The 27,629-nt window shown below is 43.9% G+C and overlaps 1 protein-coding gene across 1 annotated transcript in view; it reads left to right on the forward strand.

Annotated features, from left to right (window-relative positions):
- Positions 1 to 7,879: 7,879 nt before the first annotated feature.
- The window catches only part of ITGBL1 (integrin subunit beta like 1), a 133,012-nt gene continuing 113,262 nt past the window's right edge, over positions 7,880 to 27,629 (forward strand). Inside the window, exons 1-2 of the mRNA XM_083501259.1 lie at positions 7,880 to 8,153; positions 10,897 to 11,108. Of these exons, the coding sequence (XP_083357385.1) occupies positions 8,053 to 8,153; positions 10,897 to 11,108 (313 nt within the window). The 5' untranslated portion in view covers positions 7,880 to 8,052. The remainder of the gene's footprint in view (positions 8,154 to 10,896; positions 11,109 to 27,629) is intronic.

Genomic DNA, 27,629 nt, shown 5'->3' on the forward strand with positions numbered 1-27,629 from the left:
TTAGTCCAACCCAGTGTGGGACTCGAACCCACGACCATGGATGTTGGGGGTGGCAGGGCACCCACCTGTCCTGTTGCAGAACCAGCGGTGCCAACTTGAATAAAATAGTGGGGGGTCCCAGGTTAGCCTCACCCTGCATAATCATCACATGACTTTGGGACATGCACACCACTTGAATGGCAGTGCCCCTAGAAGCTGGCTCCTATTTCCAGAACCAAGCTACAGTGGTACCTCGGGTTAAGTCTTTAATTCATTCCGGAGGTTCGTTCTTAACCTGAAACTGTTCTTAACCTGAAGCACCACTTTAGCTAATGGGGCCTCCTGCTGCTGCCGTGCCGCCAGAGCACAATTTCTGTCCTCATTCTGAAGCAAAGTTCTTAACCTGAAGCACTATTTCTAGGTTAGCGGAGTCTGTAACCTGAAGCGTATGTAACCTGAGGTACCACTGTACCTGCAAGCAATGGGTCAGTTTGCAGAAGCCATGCCTGACTCCGTCGCGTTGCCAGTTGTGTTGCCAGAATGCACCACAATATCATCTAAGTGACCTTAGCGAGCATTTCAATTAAAATATTCTGATTATTTCTACCGTTTTTATTGATTTTCTTGATTGGGGAGGAGAACTACCCTCCTACCCCCCTGGCTACGCCCATTCCCAAGACCCTGAAGTCTCATGCTCTACCGAATGAACTTTGTCACAGGCCAGGAGGAAGAAACTGAGCAGGTGCCACTTACGCTGGCTTTGCCCTCCCTTGGTGGCCCAATGTGTGGCTGGAGCCCGGTGGAAGTGGTTGGGTGGAAAGTCTGGAGGGGGTGCAGGCAGAGCCAACCCATTTCAGTTTGGTCGCCTGGTCAGAGGAAACTGATCAGAAGCCTAGGATGATTGTAAGTGAGAAAGCAGATGGCAAGGTGCTGCAGGAAGACGGAGGTTCTTAGAATCACAGAATTGTAGAGATGGAAGGGACCTCCGGGATCACCTACTCCAGCCCCCTGCAATGCAGGAATCAATCATAGCTGTCAATGTTTTCCTTTTTTTAAAGGGAAATTCTCTTATTCCGAATAGGATTCCTTGCAAGAAAAGGGAAAAGTTGACAGCTATGGCAGGAATCTTTTGCCCAACGTGGGGCTCAATCCAAGCCCACAACCCTGAGATTAAGAGTCTGACGCTCTACCAACTGAGCTATATCAGCACATAGTGGGGCAGAATTTTCTACTGTTCCGTTTCTCTGGGTGACCTTGGTTTTTCATATAATGAGAAAGTGTGTGTGGGGGGGGTGGAACCTGTCTGTTATGTACTGAGTTGAATAGGATCCAAAAGGCAGCAGTCTGATTGGTCCTAGAACAATAGGATCCAGAATGCAACAGTCTGATTGGTCCACAGGAGCCACCCAATCCAGCTCCAGGTGGAAGGGAATCCGCAACCTGATTGGCCTACAGGAGAATCCCGGAATTAGCCAATCACATGGGGCCCATTGTGTAAATAATGTATATAAGGCAGACATTCTGGGGGAACTTCCATTCCTCCTTGCCACTATGAGCTGAATAAAGAGCATGAAATCCATTATCGACTCAGAGTATATTTCACTTTCCAATTTGTTACCATGCATAATTTTATGTAGCCCCCCCCTTACTTGCCTCCTCACCCTCTAAACAAATGCCCCCAATATCATAAACAACTGTAGTATGTAGTTAGTGGAGTCAAGCCTTCAGCAAGGTGTAATATTGTGTGGTGGAGGGGAGAATTACAATAAGTGTGTCACTGTTCTCACCTGCAAAGATCTGGGAGGTACATAAAGGTCATTTCATGCATGGCATTTCACTAACGTGGGTTTCATTGATTCTGAAGCTGGCCTTTCACTGTGGTCATAGAACATTCTTAGTTTATACAGTTGCATAAACCACAAAACAACCATACCGTGTACAAGTTATTAGTGTAGTGGATGTGTTCAACAGAACCTGATTTAGATGGTGAAAATGTACAAAGGCTTGTGTGAATTTTAGACACTTCTCTATTTTTGCCACATAGACATATGCTAGCAATGGCAATCCTTGCAATGAGTTCTGGAAGCATGTTTGCACACAGCAAATTAGTTCTTCTTCAAAGGGGATCATTATGGCATGTTTTTCGTCACACAGGTACACATGGCATGTTCACATAGCAAAACAGAAAATTTTCACATAAACACCCTGACAGCATACATGGGGTGTACATTCTTTATTAACTGCACCCATGTGTGCAGACACATGGTATGTAGGGTTTCTGTCGCTTCAACATTTGAGTAGAAGAAAGAATCTTTTGTAAACCTATGAACAGCAGTATTCATGCAAGGAAGTACGCAACATGCAGACCTAAATGTTCTCAGTAACAGTCATTTAAAAGGACACAAAACAGACACGGATTCTTGCCTAAACTGAATTAAGCTTATTCCATTTTAACTCTACAGACTGGATGAATAGGCACTAAAATGGGAAATGTGATTCAGCATAGGTAAATATAAAGTTATGCACATGTGTGTGTGGTAATTTGCCATATGCATGTTCTTCGGTGATCACTTGTAGCCAAATAAGATTGTCTTCCATGAATATGCTCTTAACTGTGTGTCCCTAAGTGACTGTGGAGGCCAATTCTGGATCCACACATCCTTCCACAGTAGGGACATAGGTTTCCAGGTGAGAGTTGATCATGGTGAGGATTTGCCAAACACGCCTTCTTCTTAGCTTGTTTCTCCCTTTCGTTCTGAGTTCATGGTTCTTTAAAGTCCATGATGCCTTTGGTAGAGGCTGTTCTCCAGTTGGAGCACTCGCAGGCCGGTGTTTCCCAGTTGTCAGAGTTTATACATTTATGGGGTCTGAAACTGAGCCGTACCTTGGGGTCAAGGTGGGCAGCTCAATGAAGATGTCAACTCAGCTGTGAGAAAGACAAGATCATTGTTAACTAGGAAAGGGGTTAAAAATAAAGAGCCCATTATAACTATGCTGTTATACAAATCCATGGTGGGACCCCCATGGTGGTCTTGGCTGCCACTCCCAGTCCCCAGTCTAGCTGCCTCATTCTGGATTAATTGTAGTTTCTGGGTCACCTTCAAAAGTAGCCCCACGTAGAGCGCATTGCAGTAGTCCAAGCAGGAGGTAACTAGACCACTTAGAATACTCTGAGCAGTTATGGTAACCCCACCAGGGCATTGCAGAGCTGGAAAAACGTTCAGAAAATGGCGACCAAAACAAACAAAGGGCTGGGGAAACTCCACTCTTAGAAAAGGGCATACACCACTTTAGATGAAAGGTGTAGACAAATTCATGGAGGATAAAGCCGTGAAAGGCTGCTAGCCATGATGTCTATCTACCACCTCCAGTGTTGGAAGCAATAAGTCTCTGAATATCCACTTTGCAGCTTCGCTATGTTTTTGTATATGTTGGAAGCCTCCCAGAGTGGCTGGGGCAACCCAGTCAGATGAGTGGAGTATAAATGTTGTTGTTGTACTATTTTATTGTTGTTAACCACCCTGAGCCCGGCTTCGGCTGGGGAGGGTGGGATATAAATAAAATTTGTTGTTGTTGTTGTGTTTCGTTGGCCATAGTGAGAACACGATGCTGTACAAGATTAACCTCTTGCCTGATGGCAGCAGGGCTTGTCTTTCCTTGGCTGCTAGATATTGTGCTCCTAACCAGTTTACCGATTAGGCTGAAGTTTGAAGGTCTTAGGAAGACCATGACATTAAGTAACCTATTAATGCCTCCAAAAATATTGGCAGAAAAAATATATTTACTGACAAGCAGCTGGATACATTTTTTTCTTGCAGTGCAGTTCATCCTTCTCCATTATATTTTATTCCTAGGAATATGTTGCTACTAGGCAGAATTATGCTGTGGGCAAGACCATCTCCTTATGAGAACTGACAGCTGGATAGTGAAACTCAACAGCAAAATCTTAATTCTATACCAGTCACTGCGAGTTTGTGCAAGGCCACAGCTGAAGTGACACTGGCTTCAAGGAGGAGAAATAATAATAGTCATAGTGATGAAAAGTGTTAATTTACACAATATTACATCAGCTAATATAATTCATCATCGCATAGAGGTATATTTGCACTTGCACTTGACAAGAACTGTATTTATTTTGCTATATATATATATCTCCCCCTTACACTGGGAACTCAGTGACCATTACAATTCAAAGCAGGTGACAATATGTATTCATTTGCATCTGGTCTTGCTTTGGGATCAAAGTGCGCAAGCATCTGTCATTTACATCAGTGGGATTGAAGAGTGTTTTGCTTTGACTGGATCATGCCCCAGATCTGTAAAGTTTCTTTCAGATCATCAAACAAACCATGTAATGCAAAGAGACCCAGTAACAAAACTTCAAGTGTATTAAAATGGAAGGCTTTCTGAAACCTTGCCCTTCTGAAACTGCGAAATTGCTGTAAACAAAACATAGAGTTTAGGGCATCCTTTATTGCTTATTTTATTTTATTTTATTTTATTTTATACAAAGCCAGACAGCACCTGTGGGCTATCAAACTGCCATTAGGCAATTGGTGAATCTGCAAAGATTATTCCAAAGTAACCGCTTGGCTAAGCTGGCTTAGCTCTTTTTTTTTCCTTCATCACATGAGTTGCTTAGCTCTGAAAGGTTTGTTGGGTTAGTGCATCCTAAGGGACAATTCCCAATGATTCTCTCCTATCTTGTGTCTGTCCACAATCTGAATGCCAGTTGAACCCTTCATAAGACAGGAACATAGGGAGCTGTCTTATACTGAGTCAGAACATTGATCCATTCTAGAGATCAGCCTTGTCTCCTCTGACTGGCAGTGTTTCAATCAAGAAAAAGAGTTTCAATCAAGGAATATTTCCAAGCTCCACCCGGACATCCTAGAGATTCAACCTGGGAGCTGCATGCATAGCAGATGCTCTACCGCTGCAGTCCTTCCTCAAAGATATGAGTGCAATAAACTTTTTATAATAATAATAATTATCATTACTTAATTATACCCCACCCATCTGGCTGGGTTTCCCCAGCCACCCTGGGTGGCTCCCAACAGAATATTAAAAACACAGTAAAACATCAAGCATTAAAAACTTCCTTAAACAGGGCTGCCTTCAGATATGATAGTTACCCCTCTTTGTTTTTGCTATTTGGGGAGACTTGTAAATACCGTATTTTTCGCTCTATAAGACACACATTTCCCCCTCCAAAAATTAAGGGGAAATGTGTGTGTGTCTTATGGAGTGAATGCAGGCTTCTTGGCTTCAGCGATAGCAACGCGAAGCCTCTGAAGCGCAGTGGGAGCGCTCCCGCCGCGCTCCAGAGGCTTCAGGTTGCCTTCACTGAAGCCTGGAGAGCGAGAGGGGTCTGTGCGCACTGACCCCTCTCGCTCTCCAGGCTTCAAAGATAGCCGCCTGCACTCCGGAGGCTTCAGGTTCCTTTCGCTGAAGGGTAGGTGCCCCTTCAGCTAAGGTGCAGCACCCCTTCAGCTAAGAGGGAAGAGAAATGGAAGGGGCTCCGTTTCTCCTGCCGCTTCGCTAAAGAGGCGCTGCGCAGAGAGGGGGAGAATTTTTTTTTCTTGTTCTCCCCCTCTAAAACAAGGTGCGTCCTATGTTCGGGTGCGTCCCATAGAGCTAAAAATACGGTAATCCCTTACCTCACTCTCTCATAACACCAAAACTTGTTGACATGCAATGAAGCCAAATGTTCAGGAAAAGATAAAGTACCGTACTTTTTGTCCTATAGGGCGCACCGGCCCATAGGACGCACCTCGTTTTTTGGGGGGGAAATGAATAAAAAAAATATATTTCCCCCCCCTCCGCCCTGGCTGCCGCCCCAAGCCTTGCGCTCACCTGCCCAAAGAACGGGGCACCCTCCGGAGGGCTCCCCGTGCTTCGGGCAACAGGCTGCCGCCCCAAGCCTCGCGCGCTCGGTGGGACCTCCTGCCGGGCGCGCAAGGCTTGCGGACACTCGCGGGGGCTGCAGGCTGCTACCCGCAAGCCTTGTGAGCCCGCGGGAACTCCCACCGGGCTTGCAAGGCTTGTGGATAGCTTCCTGAAGCCTGGAGAGCGAGAGGGGTCGGTGCGCACCGATGCCTCTCACTCTCCAGGCTTCAGCAAAAGCCTGCATTCGCCCCATAAGACGCACACACATTTCCCCTTCATTTTTGGAGGGGAAAAAGTGCGTCCTATGGGGCGAAAAATACGGTACTTCTTTCTGCAGTACCAGTTTCACCAGTTTCTGGAAACCACCAGAGGGGAGCGTGCTCTAGTTCTTGAATTCTGCTTGTCAGTTTTCCATAGGCATCTGTTTGGCCACTGTAAGAAGAGGATGCTGAACTACATGGGCTACTGGCCTGAACCTGCAAGCGCTTCTCATGATCTTATTAACAAGAGTTCTAAAATGGCCATTGGTAGTGATCAGGATTTTTTAAACAACAACAATAATCCTGGTTATAAAGGCTGTCCCTCTGAGTTCACCAAGTTTGCTATCCAGCATATAGTTTATTTTTAAACATACTGAAAGTGTTACAGTTCTCTGAGGAACAGATCCAAGACTAACATCTGTAATGTTTTCTCACCCGCCATATAATATTAGTAATGGACAGCTGTTGTTTAATGACTGGTACATTTTTAAAAGACTGCTTAATGCTTCAAGGCAATGCAGTTTGGGTGTCGCATTAATAGATTTTGATTATCTAATGCTGGCATCTGAGGCTGCAAAGTCCAAACTGAGCTAGGCTTTATTCAGACACCATTACAAAGTATGATTAATGAGGCACTTTAATAATGTTTTGGTGTGGTGTCTAAATTGGTAGGCCATAGTTTGTGATCAGACGTTAAAAACAAAACTCTGAAGTAGGTTTGCAAACCATTGTTTATGTTAACCATAGTCTTGTTGTAAACCTTCTTCAATCAATGATGGTTTCAATGTGATATCTGACTTGACAGGCCAAAGCTGAAGCTATTTTTCTGCCTGGAGAGACTGCTGCCCTGTGGAAATTTAATTGAACTAATGAAAATGAATAGTGAGAGGATGGATAATTAGAGCAGATAGGCAACTCTAAAGCATGGTTTGCCTGCTCAAATGATAGTTTGGCAAGTCCTGTATTTGGCATATGATCTAGTTTGCTCCTCAGCTCTGACTTGCTGTTGGCCTTGCCTGATCTGACAGTGACCTCGGTGTTTCACAGTCATTCCCACACCAGCAAAAGCACAATCTGGATCACATTCTGCTTCAAATTTGTTTTGTTTTGTTTTACAGCTCAACCCCTTCCTTGGAAAAAATGTAAAACATGAACGCAACAAACACACGTTTGCAAATCAGCACACCATACCTAGAAACATCACTGCCTACTGTTCCCAGTCAAGTGGGTTTGTTGCTGCATAATGTGAAAAACCTACCTAACTCCCTTAACCTTGAGTGGATGGATGAATGTTTTGACAGTGGAGTTGCTGTCAGTTTGATGACCTTGACAGTCTTCCTGCTCTGCTTATAACATAGTTTTTGCACACTAATAAGGAAGGGGGGAAGGGAACAGACCTGTTTCTTTCTAGCCAGCCTGAAGAATTTAAAGCATTCACCTGAACTCTAACATTACACTCTTGGATACAGTCGGAAAATAATGTGAGCGTTTTCTGCCAAGCCTGACAAACACACATTTCTCCCCAGTTACTTTTGGTGTGATTATCTCAAAAACTTCCATTAATCAAAGCTCACTCAAGCTAACTTTTTTCCAAATACTTAGGGTGCCTCTCTTTCGAGAACAAGACCGTTTGCTCGAAACTGTGAACAGGATACTTTATTATGTCAAAATAAACCATCTGGCCATACAACTGTTTCTAATTACTTCCCTGCCTAGACTGTAAACTTTGGGGTTTGGCACTGGCCTTTCCTTCCAGAATGCTGCCCAAATCCAGCTTCCAGGCAGCTAATCAAAGGCACTTGGTGGAGCACAGGAGGAAGGAGCCAGTTCTGGCCAGCTCAGAACTCTGCAGACCTTCTGGGTCTGTCTGTGTTTCGGACTCCGCAGGAGAACTCTTCATTTACTGCTTTCCTGGGATCTAAGCATGTATACTCAGGGGATTCTCAGCTTGGTGCCGTTTCTATTCATGTCTTCACTCTTCGTCCTGCTGCCTGTTATTTCGCAAAGTTTCTCCTTGTCCCTGCGGTAAGCTAGGATTTTAAGCTCTGTTGTTGTTGTTTTTCCAGCAATTAGCTTTTAGGGGCCAGGCAACAAGTTGCAAGGAAGAAGCCTTAAAGAGGTATTTCTCTCCCTCCCCCTCCCTTCCCCCCCTCCAACCTGCCGCTCGACTCTTTGTAAAATTTGAGCAAAAGAGCAACAGCATATCTGAGTGCAGAAGCAGAGCTGTAGCTGTAATTTGCGTTTTGACATCCACATTTGCACTTCAGAAGATACATAAGATATCCCAGATCAGATGGGTTAGGCAAAAATGTGTTGTCTCTTTTGAGCATTATCCTGATGAGCACACGTTAGAGCTTCCTGCGATTTACTGACTTTGTTTTTTCTGGGCTTCATATATTTGCCGGTCAAACTCTGTTAATTTGTAGCACGCCAGCATCACCCCTATTCATGGTCCTGGTAAAAACAGCTTTGCGGGAATCTAGATCTAGCATCCTGGACTAATTTTGCTCGTATCCTAGGAAAACTTATAAGGAGGAGAAAAGGCACAATGGCTATAAATTCCCACAGTGGCTATAAATTCAGGTTAAGATGCATAGCAATAGGGGTATAAAGTCTTGCAAATTCCATTGCCTGGGATTTGCATCTTGTCAGCTTGTATTTGAGCCCTGCTGCATTCCACTTTGGACTTCATTCCAGATAGCTCAGTTGGTAGAGCATGAGACTCTTAATCTCAGGGTTGTGGGTTCGAGCCTTACCTTGGGCAAAGGATTCCTGCATCGCAGGGGGTTGGACTAGATGACCCTTGGGGTCCCTTCCAACTCTACAATTCTATGCTTTGCCATAATAAATAAAATATTTAACTCCATACTTCTTTAAAAAATAATAATCCAGGAGTCTCATCTGGATGCTCTTCTTCTTGAATAAATAAAATACTGTTGAGCTATTGCTTTAAAATGGAACAAGTAAAGATTTGGTATTAGGCTGGTTGCAAGGTGTTGGTCATTCTATGCAGTTTGATATCCGGCGGTTTAAAAGGAAACTAACAAGGAAAGAAATGCGTGCCATGTTACATTACTGAAACAGTTTTATGCCTTTATGTAAACTGCCTGAAATGTGGCTTTAACATTTTTTTCAAATGAATAAAGTAAATACTAACATTCTGATGGGGCATATATATATGGGTCATGTCACCCGTTGGGTAGAATCCCAGCAGCAATAATTTTGGGGCATTCTGATTGGGAAGGTTGGTAAAGATGGGGAGGGAACGGATGAATTAAAATAATAAGCTCCCCAATATGATTCAGTACCTTTTTCGGGGGGAAAAGAAACCATCTTCCCATCCAGAACATTAATGTACTGTCAAAAATAGAGATGACACAAGACACCTTGCTGGGCAACCTGCAGGAAAGTATTTGCTAGGTTCTCAGGTTTAATTCGGTATTCAGTTATATAGACCACATTCCTATGAGTCAGTGCAAGCCAACTCTTGTTTGCATCTTCACAGCACCCCCAAGAGGAAAGGTACTGTTATTCCTATTTGTGGTTGGAGTGGGAAAACAGAGTAATTCAAGTGTAAGTTGTGTGTGGCTGATAGTGATTTGCCCAAGGGACACTTCACGCTGCTCAACCCTTCTGTGCAATTTTGCACACAAATGCCGGAGGAGAGAATAGGGGCATGAACAAAGCTGCTCTCACAGGAAGGCGGCACCCATTTCCTTGTCGTTGCTGTATTCCAGGATTACAGATACAGCAGCCGACTCCCCACCCAAATTCACATGAGCTTTTCTTCATGTAGCCGGTGTTACCTTTGCATGGAGGGGTTTGGGAGTGTGAACCTGCCGGGCAACTATAAAATAAGATTGTGGCTGAATCCCCACTCGGTTACGATGCTCGCTGTGGGTAATCTTGGGATAGTCTCAGTTTATGCTTCCTTAGAGGATTGTTGGGACCAGGGTGGCACTGTGGGTTAAACCACAGAGCCTAGGACTTGACGATCAGAAGGTTGGCGGTTCGAATCCCCGTGATGGGGTGAGCTCCGTTGCTCGGTCCCAGCTCCTGCCAACCTAGCAGTTCGAAAGCACGTTGAAGTGCAAGTAGATAAATAGGTACCCCTCCCGCAGAAAGGTAAACGATGTTTCCGTGCACAGCTCTGGTTCGCCAAAAGCGGCTTAGTCATGCTGGTCACATGACCCGGAAGCTGTACGCCGGCTCCCTTGGCCAATAAAGCGAGATGAGCACCGCAACCCCAGAGTCGGTCACGACTGGACCTAATGATCAGGGGTCCCTTTACCTTTACCTTTAGAGGATTATTACATGGTCAAATTAAGGGTAACATTTCCCAAGTGCCTAGAGCAAGGCCAGCATGCATGTGCAATAAATAAATTCTATCTAGCAAAGTGTTTTTCTTCTTCATTTGAAATGCAGAAACAAAGTTGTTCCTGAATGCAAGCATTACTGAAATAGCACTGGGTTCTGTTTCAAGAAAAAGCACACATCTACCATACTGGTGTGAATTTTCGAGCCACAAGTCAATGTTAGTGTGTGGATTAACGGATTTTAATATCTAGCCACTTAGTCCCATTATTATTTAGAGCCCAAAATAAATGTTTTTCTTAAAACCCAGAAATTGGTTCCCCACCAAGTTTATTTCCAAAATAATCTGTGGGCTGATTGCCGAATGAGCACAACCCAGCAGCACAAGTTTCTACATCATTTGTGTGATTTTTTTTTTGTTTTTACAACTGGTTGTCTTCTTAATTCCTTGCAGGAATGGTTGGGGAAGGACCTCGCCTTGCCGACTGTCCCTGACGGAGTCAGAGCGCAGGTGTCGAATCCCTGGTGGAAAACTCTGCAGTGGCAGAGGCCAGTGTGACTGTGGGGTCTGCATCTGCCAAGTGACCGAGCCGGGCAAATACTATGGGCCCCTCTGCGAATGTCATGAGTGGGTGTGCGAAACCTACGATGGAGAAACTTGTGCAGGTAAGCAAGTCTCAGCAGCTCACAGAGGTCCACAGTATGCTTCAAACGTAGTCATGACATCTCTGTGGCCATCTGTACTGTTGGTAGGTGCTGGCAAATGATGGGACTGGAAGCCTTTACTATTGGGTTCCTGTATGAGTAGAGAGTTGTGGGAATCTTGGAGGTTCTCCATGTAGGTGGGTGAAGGCAGAAAAACTGAGCTGGTTGTGGCCATTTGGCGATAATGACTTTGGTTGAGCATGGTTACATGGTTAGCACGGTCCATGATTGAACTTTGGTTGACCCACTATGTTTAGGGTTAAGGTAATAAAGACTGGTTGATTCGAAGAGTCCTGGTTCTTCTGAGTTTCTAAATAGCTAGAGACCATGTGAGACTCCTTCAGTCCGTGTCTAGCTGGTGAATTAGTGTGGTGTAGTGGTTAGAGCAGCCTTCTCTAACCTGGTGTTCCCCATTTGTTTTTGACTGTGACTCCCATCATCTGTGGCCATTGGCCACACTGGTTGAGGCTGATTAGATTTGTAGACCAAAAATATGAAAGGCAACAAGTTGCGGAAGGCTGGTTTAGAGTGAGACACTTGCACTGGTAAGACCCATGTTCAAATCCTGACTCCACCATGAATTTCACTGGATGAGAAAGTTGTTCTGAGGTTAAGGGCTGGTTGGAGAACCATGCAGATAACATTGAATTCCTTGGAGGGAGGTGGAATATAAATGCAAAAAATGAATAGCTTTTTGTTGGAGACTGATGTTTATTTATATGCCATGAAGAAAAAGCTCACTTGCTCATTTCTGCACCTTTAAAAGCATGAGAAGAGGGTAGGATTTTTTCTTCTGGTCAATTGGCACTCTTTTTTATAAGATGGCAGCATAAGATCAAGCAGATTGGGGGAGTGCATGTGGGACCAAGAATGAAGGAGACTTTTCCTATTGGAAGGTGCCTTTTGTATAAGGGGTCCCCCCCCAAAAGACTTACCATAGGCTGCCCCTAGTCAGGAAGCACACCTTAATACACCCGATACCAGAGGTGGAGGAACTTTTCAGCTTCATGGGCTAGATCCTTATAAGGCTCTATCACATAAGCCAGATTTGACAGGTGGGCAGGGCCGCCCACCCTGTCAATCAATTGATGTCACAAATGACATTAGGGGAGTTGGTACTTTGAAGTCCCAAAGTTGGGACTTCAAAACTTTTAGCAGGCAGCAAAGCACTGCTAAAGGGATGTTTCCCCTCCCTTCCTTTTGAAACTGAGCAGGTTCAGGGTGTGCAGGACAGCTCCTTGCAGACAACTTTCTCGTGCATCTCAGCCAATCAAGATCATCTTTCTGCTTGAAACAGGGTGCAATGAGTCCATGCCCAAAGCTGACATCACCAGCCAAATTGGACACCCTGGCAGGCCTAAAAATAGCCAGGGAGCTGGAAGTTTCCCCTCCCTACATAGGCCATCCCACAGGAGATTCTCAGCTTTATTACAAGGACACCTCCCTTCAGCCCAGCTCTAGCAAAAAACCAAAGAGATGAGCTTTGGATTTTATTTTCCAAAAATCAGTAGAAAGAGATTGTAACAAAATCTTGTGAAATATCCTTAGAGCGCAAAGGGGTAGCTCCAACAAGTGTGAAGCCTTTTATGACAGCTTCCCTTTTAAGGCAATGAAACCAAATGCCCAAGTATAAAGGAGATGCTTGTTTGGGGTATGGGGAGGGGAGAAGAAAAGGGAAGGTACAAAATCACACACGTAGGCTTGAAATCAAAAAGTCAATCTAGCTTAGCTAGTTACATGGGTTTCATAAGATGTGCAAAAGAGAGGTTCTGAGAGAGAGCAAAGATATACCGTATTTTTCGCTCTATAACACGCACCCGACCATAACACGCACGTAGTTTTTAGAGGAGGAAAATCCGTAGGCATGCCACCCGTAGGCATTCCCTCCATAACACGCACAGGCATTTCCCCTTACTTTTTTGGAGGAAAAAAGTGAGTGTTATGGTGCAAAAAATACGGTATATAGTTTTATTTGAATGCTGCTTCTTCATAGCCAAAATCATGCTCAAGACTGCATACAACATGAGAAAACACATAATTACAAACATAATGAAAGCAATCATGAACAATAAATTAAGCATCAAAAGTACACAACCAAACTGAACAATTTCCACATAAATCATAATAAGATATAAAATAAAATAAAAATACCAAAAAGTAGTATCAATAACAGCAGCAACCCTGCCCCACCAGCAATACCTCAGCCCAAGAGTTTTTTCAGCCACCTCAGCTTTTATAGCTGGAGTCAAGTCAGGGCCCTGCCCTCCAGGACTAGTGGGGAAAGGCCTGCCAGGACTTACAGCCAAGATTGGCTCTGGCCTTTTCAGCAGCCTCAGCTTTTGTAGCTGGAGTCAGTCAGCATATTCCACACCCTCGTCTGGTTGCCAAGGGTCTTTCTGGTTTGTGGTCTGAACGGTTAAATACAGCATTTCCCTTTTTTTGGAGTCTGTAGATAAGGCCATGACAGTTTTGGGAGCAGAACCAACTACTGAGTGCCATGAAGTTTGTGCACTCCACATGTTGTGTGTGGACTTCATCATTCGTGCTGAATGCCTTGGGCACCACCCCCTGCGCACGCATGCACACACCCACACACTGATTCCATGTATACACTGCATGAAACAGGCCCTAGTCATACTAATCTTTGATTTAATTCCATCCTCTCTGTGTAAATCTTCTTTAGTGTCCACTGTGCATTAACACTAGATTCTGGCACATGGTGTCTGCTTGGGCTGCAATCCTCCACTTGCTTACTAGGGAGTAAATTGGGTTGAATCCAGGGCACAGTATGAGCAAACATGCGTAAGTCTGAGCTGCACAAGAGCCTCAGACTTGATGTGAATTGAAACAGTTGTAAGGCATGATCACAATGTTAGTATTTTCAGCTGTCTGTTTTAATTGCTCACATTCTGTTGTCAGGGTTAAGAGTTTTTAAATAGCTCAATAACATGGGAACACAGGAAAAACTGCAGTCTTTTCATTTGTCAAAGGACTAGGGACTGTTCGCTGGTGCTTTTTCACATCACATTCTCTCTGAATATTTGTACCGGTTCCATGTAACGTGTCAACTTTTCGGGCCAGACACCACAATTAGGTCAAAGCAAATGTTACAGAGAGTGCCATTAGTAACAAATGCGTTCCAGCAATGTGCTTGGCAAATTTCATTGGAAAAGAAATAGCAACTTATTTTAACAGCAACGTTGTTAAGAATAATAAGTCCAATAATAACAAACCCCTATAACGTGAATGCTTTTTAAAAAGAGAAACTAGTACTTGGCCTCCTTTCTCCTGCTGCATCATACAGAAATGTTTAATGTGCTCACACAGAACACTGCTGCTTAGGATAGACTACATGGACCCAAAATGTCATGCACATCGGACTAAGGTCTGTGCTGCATTTTCACTTTCAAGAAGATTTTCGGTGCAAGAGTTCTGCTTTCAAGGAAGCTGCTTTTGACAGGTGCTAAACACAATGTAAACCAAGTGTAATTCTACATTTTCTTGCGGATGTTTGAAACTGTTTGCTGCCACTGAATTGACTTTTTTTGTTGCTGACACTGCTGTTATCTCACCGTGAATGACCCCAGCCAATCAGGGATCACATAATGGATATGATGACATCACAGGTTCACTTAAGGCTTGATGACAGTGAGAGCAAATAAAGTTGCATATCCCTTGCTCCGTTAGATATTGCTGAGGCGTGTATATGTGTGCAAAATATCAGGCTGATGTTCACTGTTTTGCTTGGTGTGCTGCAATGCCTTCTACTTTCTGTATAAGCTGAAGCTGAAAGTATCAGTATTTTTTCTGAAGCCTAACTTCCCTAAAGTTTTAACGATACTGACTTTTCCACCATAATAATTACTGAGTTCAGTGAGAGATTTTGGATCAACTGCTTTTAAACTGCTTCCCCCAAACGGCAATGCTTCATCCTACCATAAAGGGATCAATTCACCCTCATAAGAATTAGCATGGAGGTGGGGTCATTAAGATGCAAAATACCATATCTGAATAGTGGCAGGTAAGATTATCCTATATAAAACCTGCTATTCTTACTAGGCAGCCTCACCAATTTGAGACCACCAGACATGCTTGGTGGTCCAACAATGTATTAATAAACTACCTTGTTTTATGACTTTGAGGACTGCAAAAACAATAGTGTGAGCTGCATTCAGGCTGCTGGGTCACAAATTCTTCATGCTTACCGTGAGACAAAAACAAAAATGGTTGATACAGGTGGGGATCAAGAATTATTATGGTGATATACACAGACAGTTAACGTCAGTTTTGAGTCATACTGTATATTAGCCCTTGCCTCTATCATGTTTGGAAATCTGCTATAGGTAGAGTTGTTTTGGGCATGATATTAATGTTGACTGAGGATAAACTGCCATCTTATTTTTCATTCTTATTACAGTACGTGGAAACAGTCTCATTTTGTTTCTTATTGTGCTGTTCAGTTTAATGTAGACTTTTTAGTTAATCTTTGCTTTGAGATTAATGATGGTCCTGGGAAGGTTAAATGAAAATGAATCCAAAGGGTGGCTTATAGTTCAAATGCAGGGTATTTGTTGATAATAAAACAGATTGCAGCAGTCGTGTCTTGAGGAAAGCAAGGCAGAAATGTTTTTTTATTCTTGTAAGTACCATTTCCCAAGTGTGTGTGTGTGTGTGTGTGATATATATATATGACATGACTCTGGCATGAGGCATCCAGCATGTGTGAAGAAGTCTGTGTGAATCTGAACTTATGATATGGTTTACCTTTGTAGATTGTGGCATGAGTGTAAGATTGACATAACTCCCAATATGACAGGAGGCCCTCCATGATGAACTTTGGTGACCCTGGAACTTCTAGTCTCCTGAAAGCCACTCAGGCATATCCTGAGTTCACCCACATCTGACCTAAAAATTCACCCATGCAAATTTAGTTGCTAAGTACAGGATATTCAACTCCTTAATGGGAGCCATCCGCACAATGGTAAGGTGATTTGAGGGCAGATAGCAGGAGGATGAAGGACAGATCCTGAAGCTGAGACTCCAATATTTTGGCCACCTCATGAGAAGAGAAGGCTCCCTGGAAAAGACCCTGATGTTGGGAAAGATGAGGGGAACCAGGAGAAGGGGACGACAGAGGACGAGATGGTTGGACAGTGTTCTCGAAGCTACCAGCATGAGTTTGACTAAACTGCGGAAGGCAGTGGAAGACAGGAGTGCCTGGCGTGCTCTGGTCCATGGGGTCACGAAGAGTTGGACACGGCTAAATGACTAAACAACAACAACAAAGCAGGAGGAGATGGCCTGGTTCAGTTAATCCACTCACTATCACAAGTCTTTCACCCTTTCGTTAAGCAAACAGGGTGGCCAGTTTTCAGTCCTTTTCTCTTTAGGGTGGGCAAGGTGAGAAATGGGCAGGAACTCTGAGACTGCTCATCTTAAACCCCTCCTTTCCCTACTAGGAGGGATTAGCTAAGATTATTATTTAAACCCCAGATTTTCCCATAGCTCTCCTTGCTCCAATAGAACAACCCAGGACTTAGCAAACTTATGCTTTGCTTTAAGGAAAGGTATATTCCCCTCCCCTTCCTCCGCTTCTAGTTTTGGTTTATGGCAAAATTGTAATGCCCACATTTCTGTAGGCTTTTAAAAATAGTTAGGGAATCTTCTACTCTTTTAAAAAATAGTTAGGGAATCTTTTATTCTTTAACCAAGGTTTGTACGTATTGTAGAATTTGCTACCTGCCTAGATTGTTACTTTGCTGTCATATACAGTTGAGTGGCCACAGCATCGCAACTCCGCTTTTCTTTTGTGCTTTGCCTGTTGATTGCAGCACCTGGGCTTGATGAAGCAGGTGACCCTCACCTGTTCCAAGCCTCCTTCAGCTGAGGAATCACAGACCACTCACACCTGGCCAGCTAGTTTGCTGGGCTGTGAACCTTTGCCTGCATCAGCCTCTTGGAGCACCTCTCCCGGTGTGGTTGTGGAGATAGGGGCGCCTCTGGCTCTGGTGATGGGTCCTCATGCTCTGGCATGCTCTGGCTCCATCCCCTCACCATCCTCCATCACCCTGTGAGTACTACCTTACCCATTCCTTGCTTGCTCCAGCCCTGGCTACACCCATCGTTCATGGCAGCAATTATGTGTTAAACATCATGCAAATACCTCTGTTTATGTGCTTGAAGGCCTTTGCAGTAGCTCCGTGGGATAAGTTGACAGAAAAGTGGCTTCGTTGTGCCCTATGTCAGTGATGTGGCACCAAGCTAGCGGGTAAACTGAGGACGTCTGTTCCCCGAAACTCTGTGTTACGTATTGGGTGGGAGGGAAGGGAGGGAGATGAGATCTGGTGCTTTAGATGTTTTGACAATGAAAAGGAGTCATAAAGTGGGATGTGGTTTTCCATTCTGCTGTCACTTCAGGTTTGTCTATCCGGAGTAATGTGACTGACTCCTTCCGCCCATATGTCTTGCTAAATCACACCAACAGCTCAAATAAACTGTGACAGGTAGGGTCAGAGACCTTCTCCTCTCTAGCTCTCTCTATTCTGATGACTTCTGGATATTAGCAGTAGTAGCATCTGGTACATAATTAAGCAGGGCTTTCAGGAGTGGCTTTGGTTTATGTCACAGCTTCATAATGGAAGTTGGCAGTTGGATGTCAAAGTCAAAGTCTTCCCCCGGCTGTACATATCATTAGACTGGTGTAGTTAAGGCACTCCACTTCCTGGAGTCGATGGCACACCGTGATCCACATTGCATCAGACCAGTTTGGATGGCTCCACACTTAGGGGATGGAGATATAGCAATGTGGGAGGATGTCTGTCAGTGAGAGGAAGTTCTCAACTGGAGAAAGCAGACGGGGAGAAATTAACCCTCATTGCCTCATAATACTAGAGCTTTGGATCATCCAAGGAAGTTGACTGTTGGGAGATCCAGGACAGACAAAAGGCAATGCTTCTTCATACTGTTGTCTAGTTTGTACATAACCTTGCCTAGGCAGGAACATGGAAGCATGAGGGTACTCATAGGAAAAAATTGCATCTTCTTCCTCATTACCCAGAACTGAGACGTGGTTTAGTTGAGAGTTCTGTTAAAATCAGGACTTGTGGTTTATTTTCCACAGACAAACCATCGCTGTCAACCAAGAACAGATCTTGGCTACAGCTTATGGTTCTCTTATGGAATGAGTCAATCTATGAAATCAAATTTGGACGTTAGCAGTAAGGGAAATCGTGGCTTAGTCACCAGTAAGACTAGAGGAGGAGCAAAGCAGATGTGATCTTTCCAGGGGGGTTCTGAATGCTTACACATTTACACTTAGCTATGCACAGCATTCCTGCCAACCTAGCAGTTCGGAATCATTTCAAAGTGCAAGTAGATAAATAGGTACCGCTCTGGCGGGAAGGTAAATGGCGTTTCCGTGCGCTGCTCTGGTTCGCCAGAAGCGGCTTAGTCATGCTGGCCACATGACCTGGAAGCTGTACGCTGGCTCCCTCGGCCAATAAAGCGAGATGAGTGCCGCAACCCCAGAGTCGGCCACGACTGGACCTAATGGTCAGGGGTCCCTTTACCTTTTATGCACAGCATAGCTTACATAGCCCAGCATGCAATCTGGGCCTGTGCATAATTAAACTACAGTGGTACCTCGGGTTAAGTACTTAATTCGTTCCAGAGGTCCGTTCTTAACATGAAACTGTTCTTAACCTGAAGCACCACTTTTGCTAATGGGGCCTCCTGCTGCTACCGTGCTGCCGGAGCATGATTTTTGTTCTCATCCTGAAGCAAAGTTCTTAACCCGAGGTACTATTTCTGGGTTAGCGGAATCTATAACCTGAAGCGTATGTAACCTGAAGTGTATGTAACCTGAGGTACCACTGTGCGGACTTTACTACCATGAGATGTATTGATGGCCACCAACTTTGGGTGGCTTTAAGGGGGATTAGGCAAAGTCGTGGAGATTTAAGGCTATTGCTGGCGACTACTTCTTGCAGCTATGTACCACCTCCAGTATGAAAGGCAGTATTCTTCTGAATACCAGTTGCTGGGGAACACAAACAGGAGAGTGCTGTTGTGCAGGTGTCTTCCTTGTGGGTTTCCCATAAGCATCTGCTTGGCCATTGTGGGAAACAGGACACTGTACCAGATAAGCTTTTGATCTGATCTTGCAGGATTCTTATGTTCTTTGTTGAAATGCCTGAACATATACGGTGCAGTACATAATGTTCCTTGGGAAAGGAAAATGTACAAGTGCCGTGAGAGTTTCTTTATTAAGCCTTTGGATGAAATCTAAATCTGGTTGTTGAGTTGGAATGAAATGGCTGAAATGTTTAAGCCTTTAAATAATATTAGCATTCTTTATGTGCCCCTGGGGAAGGGGCTCTAGGACAGGCAGCTCCCACTACTCCCCCTCACCCATCCAGTCCCTGACATCAGGCCACTATCTGGAGAACAGAGTGGGGCCTCGCCCCCCCCCCCAATAGAGAAGCCAGCCTCATCATTTCAGTTTACATCACAAACTCTTTCAAACACCCTTCCTTGCTGCTTCTCAAAGAACTGAAATATTTGCTAGCTGGCAAATGTGTGAAAACTACCCGGGCAGGTGTTAAGCAAACCTAGAGTACAGGTTGCCGAAGCAAATGCTGTTCTAAGTTTATGTTCGTTATGAATGAGATGGTTATGTAAAGAATTTTTCACTTTGCAGATACAGCCTGTGGCCTGGCTGTGGTGTGGTGTAACCATGGGTCTTCTGCAGTTGCAAATGTAGTAACATTTTTTAAAAACACACACCACACATTTGTAAATACTTCTCATAGGCTTGATTCTTGGCTCTATTTTTAATTATATATCATTTTTGCCAACTTATACAGTGGTACCTCATGTTACATACGCTTCAGGTTACATACGCTTCAGGTTACAGACTCCACTAACCCAGAAATAGTGCTTCAGGTTAAGAACTTTGCTTCTGGATGAGAACAAAAATCGTGCTCTGGCGGCGCGGCGGCAGCAAGAAGCCCCATTATCTAAAGTGCTGCTTCAGGTTAAGAACAGTTTCAGGTTAAGAACGGACCTCCGGAACGTATTAAGTACTTAACCTGAGGTACCACTGTATTTGCATGTTGGCTTCACAACAGCTATGGGTAGAACACCACTATGGAGAAGCATGCTGTCTGTAAAAAGGTATTTATATGAAACATTGATCTGATCAATTGAGGGGGGCTGATATTAATGTGTTCATTGATTCTAGGCACACAAAAAGTCATTCTTAAAACAAAAAGAAAAACGAGCTTCGCTTTCCCTTCTTTGGTCCTCCTTTAGTTGCTTGTGTTTCATGTCCCTGGGGAATATGATAACATTTGCTGTCCTACCATAAGTGGCGAGGAATATTGCTGTGCTTGCTTCGTTTTCTAAGTGGTTGGTAAGAGAAATAGGATGCCAAATAGGGCGGTGTTAGAAATGTAATTTGGAGGCCTGTTTCTGGAATAAAAATAAATAAATCATAGTTGTTGCTATGGAATCCGATAAAACATTTTTAACCTTTTGAATAATGAATTGTGGTCCCCAGGGTCTCTGGAACAGTAATGCAAGGCTTCCAAGAAAGCCATTGACAATAATTGTTTGAATGCAATGTTGCTTTTGTGGCCCGTATTCCCAGATGTGCCTGAAGGCAGGCTTCTAGATGGAAGGAAAGAAGTACGAGATGAGGAAAGAGGAGAGAAACTGAGAACGAAAACTAGACAGCAGATATGTGTCTTACAAAAACCTGCAAATAGTAGCAGATGGCATGGTCAGGTGGAGGCGCTTACCTGGCCTTCCCACAGGTGAGTGAGTCTCTGTTGTGCGGTGAGTGGGGAGAGGGGATGGTGGTGCAGTGCAAACGTACCAGCAGGAGCAGCAGATTGGCTCTGTCGATGCATTTGCACTACACCAACCTAACTACCGCCTCCCGCTCCCAGTAGGCAGCAGCAGCCCACCCCATCAGACTGCCCACTGCTGCCTGTAAAGTTGATCTATATTGCATCTTTTACTACTTAAAGAAATACTATGAAGAAAACATTACTGGTGGGGGAATCTGGTGGTTTTTTTATGGTATAATCTGCAACATTCCACTGACACAATAATAGTGCTTTAGTACTGGATTTTTGCTAGAAGGTCCACATATCATTCTGCTTTATTACTTTATTTATTTTTGAAATTTCTATACCGCTTTATATTTTTAATAAAAATCTCAAAGCGGTTTACAGCATATTAAATCAATAAATTGTTCTGCAATACTTCCCCAACGTACAACGGTTATTGCTGCCTTCATTGTAGCAGAGGACACCTAAGGCAATAAACCAAAACCAGAACGTTTGTTGTGTGAAAAGGTACAAGATTTCCGCAGCAAGCTATGGGACTTGAACCAAATGGAAATGAAGCTATAAGTCTATCCCAAAACCGTTGCAGGAACAAACCGTATTGAAAGCCGGATTGTGCATAACTGCCCTGATTCCATCACAAGCACAAATAATCACCAGTGCTCATCTGGAGTGGCCCTTGATTTTATCTGGACCTACTGAGGCTGCTTCTTCCAAAACAGGATTGCTGAAACTGAAGAGCTAGAGAGAGAGAGATAATTTACATTTTTTTATGAATTAACTTTTGCAATATCTGTCATATCAATGCTCGGATGATGGACTGGTAGTAGCAGGTTGCCTCCCTTTTCTTACAGACTCCCTAGCTGCTGTTCTGAAGGTTATAGGGGTAAAATAATTCAAACACTGGTTCATACCCCAGTTAGTCAATTAGCATATGTTGTCTGTTTTATAGACCAAAATGTATGACACAGTAATACCTGTGGTCAGATCCTCTGCATTTTTAAAGAAAATTGTAAATGCAGTCACAAACTCCCCAGTTCTGATTAGGGCTGTGGCCGTGAAGGCAGGTATTTTTGCCTCTTTCCCCAACCCCATCACATTCTCTGTCCAAATTGTCCTTGGAACTGTTTGCTCCATGGTTGAGGAAAATGGATACTTGCCCTGCCGTTGCTTTTGTGCTATCCTTCATGGGGCAAAAAGAAAGTCCAGGGGGGCAGTTATAAACAGGAATGTGATGTTAACATATGAGAGTTCTGGAGGTGAAATAGTTAAACAGGTTACCCAATCAGAACCTAGGGGGTGGAGTCAGAGGGACTATAAAACCAGTTCTGGGCGGGGCGAAGGGAGGAGCTCGTTGGGTGGTTGGTTGGAGTGGGAGTGAATTGGGATAGAGTCTGTGGGTAGGTTGAGTTAGTGTAGCGAAATCAGCTGAGTCAGGAACAATTAGGAACTAGGAAGACAAGAAAATATCTGAGAGGTGGTTTAGTGAGTGAGAGCAGGTAGCGGAAGTTATAGGTCTGGATAGGCAACCCATGATTGTAAAGGACCGATACCGTTTATGAAACCACACGCTTGTTAAACTTCAATAAATAAATAGAAGTTTATGTTCCAATTTAACCCTGACTGGACTCAGTATTGTACCACGTAGGGCCTGGGTGGTGGCAGAGAGTAATAAAGTGGTGGCACAGGGATCAATAGACGGTGAAACCTCCGGGGACCCTGTGTGATCGCCACAAGGAAGATAGCATGCGATGGGCAGAGCGAGTTCCATTGGATCTGCATTTATCGTGTGTGTGTGTGTGTGTGTGTGTGTGTGTGTCTGCAGTTTGTACATGTAACATGCCAAGTCCACTCGCCTGTAGTTGAGAGATAAGCTACTCAGGCAGCAGTTAGTTTTCTGGCATAATAATCTGCAGGGCCGCCAGTCAGTCAATTCAAGTTTTCAGTTACCTAAGGTTGGTATGTCCTTACCTTATGAGTGCTGTTGCCTGATAAACCAAATAATGGAGATGACATTAAAATGATCTCTTTCTTGATTGACAAGGGAAACTATGGCAATAACCCTGGACTCATTTCGCACTGGATATCAGCTATATACAGGTGTTCAACCTGATCATAGCCTAAATGTGTGTGTGTGTTGGGGGGGGGGGAAACTAGTGTGTGCATGCTGATTCCAACCCCAATGCTGAGTGCGCCCCTCCTTCCTTGCTTTAGCTGAACCATGTTTAGAAGTCTCCTTCACACCTCTGTTCTACAAAGGCCTTGCATGTTGTGGGGACATTGGGAAGGAGGCCAACACTTACCCAGCCCCCTGCACACACTTAACCACTTCATGATCAGGCTGGATAATAGGGCTCTTGTAAGGTGTGGAAAAGGATGCGGGTGGCGCTGTGGGTTAAACCCCAGAGCCTAGGACTTGCCGATCAAAAGGTCAGCAATTCGAATCCCTGCGACGGGGTGGGTTCCCGTTGCTCGGTCCCTGCTCCTGCCAACCTAGCAGTTCGAAAGCATGTCAAAGTGCAAGTAGATAAATAGGTACCACTCCGGCGGGAAGGTAAACGGCGTTTCTGTGCGCTGCTGTGGTTCGCCAAAAGCGGCTTAGTCATGCTGGCCACATAACCTGGAAGCTGTACGCCGGCTCCCTTGGCCAATAAAGCGAGATGAGCGCTGCAACCCCAGAGTCAGTCACGACTGGACCTAATGGTTAGGGGTCCCTTTACCTTTACCTTTAAGGTGTGGAAAATCATACATGGTGCACGATTATAGCCCTAGTTTTCATTGTTTGTCGAGAAATGGAGGAACAAGGAATGCGTAAGTGCATGTTGTACCTGTTTCTGACCACTGTGTGCAAATGTTTGCATAGGTCTAAGCTCGTCCAAGTGTACCTGCTCAAGGCTCTGTCCATGTGCTTGGAAACCCTTCTTTTCTAAGCCTCCCATTGCTCAGAAAGAGCCCTACATGCATAACTTTGCATGTGCATAGGATCTGTACAAGTATTATGCTGAACAGATGGAAGTTGGGAGTTTGAAATCTTACCTGTGAACCTACTTCCCACACGCAAATTCAGTGCAGCTTGTGAAAAACGTTAGCGACACGTGCATATGTCCACATGCATAGCAAACTGTAAGATACATGTCACCATATGTGCATAGGTTTGCGCCCAGCTTTTACAGCTGGTAAGCAAGAGAGTCCCATGGACTGCAAGAAGATCAAAGGTATCCATTCTTAAGGAAATCAGCCCTGAGTTCTCACTGGAAGGACAGATCCTGAAGCTGAGGCTCCAGTACTTTGGCCACCTCATGAGAAGAGAAGACTCCCTGGAGAAGACCCTGATGTTGGGGAAGATGGAGGGCACAAGGAGAAGGGGACGACAGAGGGCGAGATGGTTGGATAGTGTTCTCGAAGCTACCAGCATGAGTTTGACCAAACTGTGGGAGGCAGTGGAAGACAGGAGTGCCTGGAGTGCTCTGGTCCATGGGGCCATGAAGAGTCGAACATGACTAAACGACTAAACAACAACAACAAAGCAAGAAGCAATGAATGATATCCAGCCTCAAGCAGCCAAACTTCTTTTTCCTTTCCTCCTCCTGGGACAACTCTATTCTGGTTGGTCACCTAATCTTCTGGGATAGATTATGTGGGGGGCTGCAGCCAGGGCAGGGGATCCATTCTGCCAATCGTACCCATTCCAACGAAGAAAGTCCTCAGCTATGGCAACTGTTCTTTATCTCAGTGTAGAAGTCATGATGAAGGCAAAAGCTGACAGCTATAGTATTGTCAGGATTTTAGATGAATTGAGAAAACATGCAGTGTTGGCAAGTATAGCTCCAGTGCCTGGATCTGGGGCAATGAGCCAGATACTGTTTGTACAAGGAGGTCAGTAGGACAAAAGGTTAAAGAAATACAGTGCCCTTTGCGGAGGGAAAAAATAACATTCACTCTCGGCACATTTTTGTATGAAATGCCTGAAACTGGTGGTTTTTGAAAGTGAACTCTGAGTTTCTGAAGCAGCAAGACTTTTATGCAATAGTAAGCTTCATTCTACAACACCCATTGCAAACTCAGCCATGAAGATTTTTCTAGACCCATTTTCCCTTTCACTGTCCTACTTGCAACTTTTCTGACATATTTAATAGTGCATAAGACAAGCCCCTACTTGGGATATATTAATGGATTCTTGCCTAGATTTAGAGCTCAGCCAATCAGAAATAAGGGAACAAACCATCATTTTAATGCAGAATTACAAACACACATCATGAGCCCTTATGATAGGTTGTCCTCTAAACATATTGCAACCCTTATACTTTTCATCACAACCACCTTTTATCTTATAGTGCCCTGTGCAAAATAGTTTTTGAATAAATTATCCTGCAGAGTGCTATTAAAATGGCAGGTTGCTCTTTGGAAATTATGCAGGTAACGTCTAAAAATAATATGCAAAAGGTTAGTAGCAAAAAAAATAAGAGAATGTCATCATCAGGCTTAAAACGCTTGCTTTTGTTTAGCTGAGAGGTGATGTGGGACCAATTCCACCAGTTCAGTTGTGAAATTTGTGACAAAAAGTAGTGGCGTTCTATTTAATAATATCTACTATATATTTTGGAAAGTTGTGTCTCTTTTTCCTATGCATTTGAGCACCTCTTAAGATACTGTAACCAAATTTTGCATGATGATTCCTGGTATCACGGAGGAGGTTTTCATCTGTGTTGGGATACAGTTAGATGCCATTTTGGACTAGAAGGTGGAAGGAAATTTCAAAACTGCACTGATTTTAACAACACATTGTTTTTCTGTTTGTTAAAATTCACGAGCAACACTGGATATAATCCTGCTAGTAGTAATTATTTTTAAAATTTTGCCCCATGCATATAAATTAGCATGCATTATTTTTGCTGATGCACACTACTTATTACAGTGGTACCTTGGTTCCGAAATTTAATCCATTCCGGAAGTCTGTTTCAAAACCAAAGTGTTCTAAAACCAAGGCGTGCTTTCCCATAGAAAGTAATGCAAAATGGATTAATCTGTTCCAGACTTTAAAAAACAACCCCTAAAACAGCAATTTAACATGAATTTTATTATCTAACGAGACCATTGATCCATGAAATGAAAGCAATAATCAATGTACTGTACTATACAATAAATAAGACAGTATTGTAGATGATAGAAATTAAAATTATTATTTTTTCTTATGTACACTGATGATAGTCATTGCTTGGATGGGGGGCTTTTATTCATTTCTGCAGGCACACAATCAATCAGTAGCTGAACTGGGTTCTACACAGTCACAAAAACAAGTCACAAAAATTGAATCATAAGCCTCAGTCACAAAAATGGAGTCGCAAGCCTCAGTCACAAGTCAGTCCCATAAAATGAAGAACAAGTCAGTCAAAAAAATGAAAAAGCCACACAAACAAAAATGAAAAAATAGCAATAACAAAAGCTCCAATTATCACCTCTGTGACTCAACAGCCAACAGACTCAACAGGAAGCCTCTGATTAGCAGTGTGGGACTCAGTTTACAAATGGAACACACTCAACAGGAAGCAGAGCATGTTCAGCTTCCAAGGCAAAGTTCACAAACCGGAACACCTACTTCCTGGTTTGTAGCATTTTATTTCCAAGTTGTTCATAAACTAAGATGATCTAAAACCAAGGTACCACTGTACTAGTACTCCAGCAGATTCATGCAAGGCTTAAACAGTCAACAAGTGGAATGGCACATAGGTCCAGATTTCCACTCCATGTGTTAGTTTGTCGTCCCAAGCACATTGTAAGGAGAGACAGGAAGGGGAGCACATTATGCATCCTACTGCAATTGCTTTAGTGACTTTTCAGACTCTGACATGTAATTTCCTGCTGCTTGCTGCTGCAGCCTCCATTTATGCAGCATACTGATATTGTCCAAAATGCTTGGTTCTTGATCTGTTAGTGGCTTTTGATGCTGTTGACCACAGTATCCTCCTGGACTGGCTCTGTGGGTTGGGTATTGAGGGCAGTGTTTTACAGTGGCTCCATTCCTACCTGCAGGCCAAGTCCAGAGAACAGATGTGGAAGATTGCGTCACTGCCACCCTGTGGTCCTTTCGCCAACTGTTCATTCGACAGCTATTGTCCATTCTTGCACAAAAGGTAGCTTGGCTGTGGCGATTCATGCAGTGGTAATCTCAAGCTTCAATTCTTGCAATGTGCTCTATGTGGGGCTTACCCTTGATCTGAAAGCTGCAGCTGGTACACAGCGCTGCAGCTAGACTGTTGATGGGGACAGACTACTGCTATCCCACAACTCCAGTGCTTAAAAAGCTTGCACAGCCCTGCCCATACACTCCCATGTCAGGTTCAAGGTTCTTGTATTAATTTACAAGGCCTTTAACAACGTGGGTCCAGGATATCTTAAGGACTACCTGATCCCCTATATCCTGGGTCAGCCACTGAGATCTTGGGAAGAGTCTCTGTTGGTGGTCCCCCGAGGTTCAGACGTATGACTCATAACTGCTAGAAGTGTAAGGGACTGAAGCTTATGGAACTCCCAATTGAAATTAGACAGGCATTCTCCTTACTGAACTTCAGGCGCATGACTTAAGACTTTCATGTTCCGTTTTCAGGTAGTCTTTGGTTTTATGATAAATTCT

The sequence above is a fragment of the Podarcis liolepis genome, assembly GCF_965112155.1.
Source record: "Podarcis liolepis genome assembly, chromosome: 4".
Taxonomy (NCBI): Eukaryota; Metazoa; Chordata; class Lepidosauria; order Squamata; family Lacertidae; genus Podarcis; species Podarcis liolepis.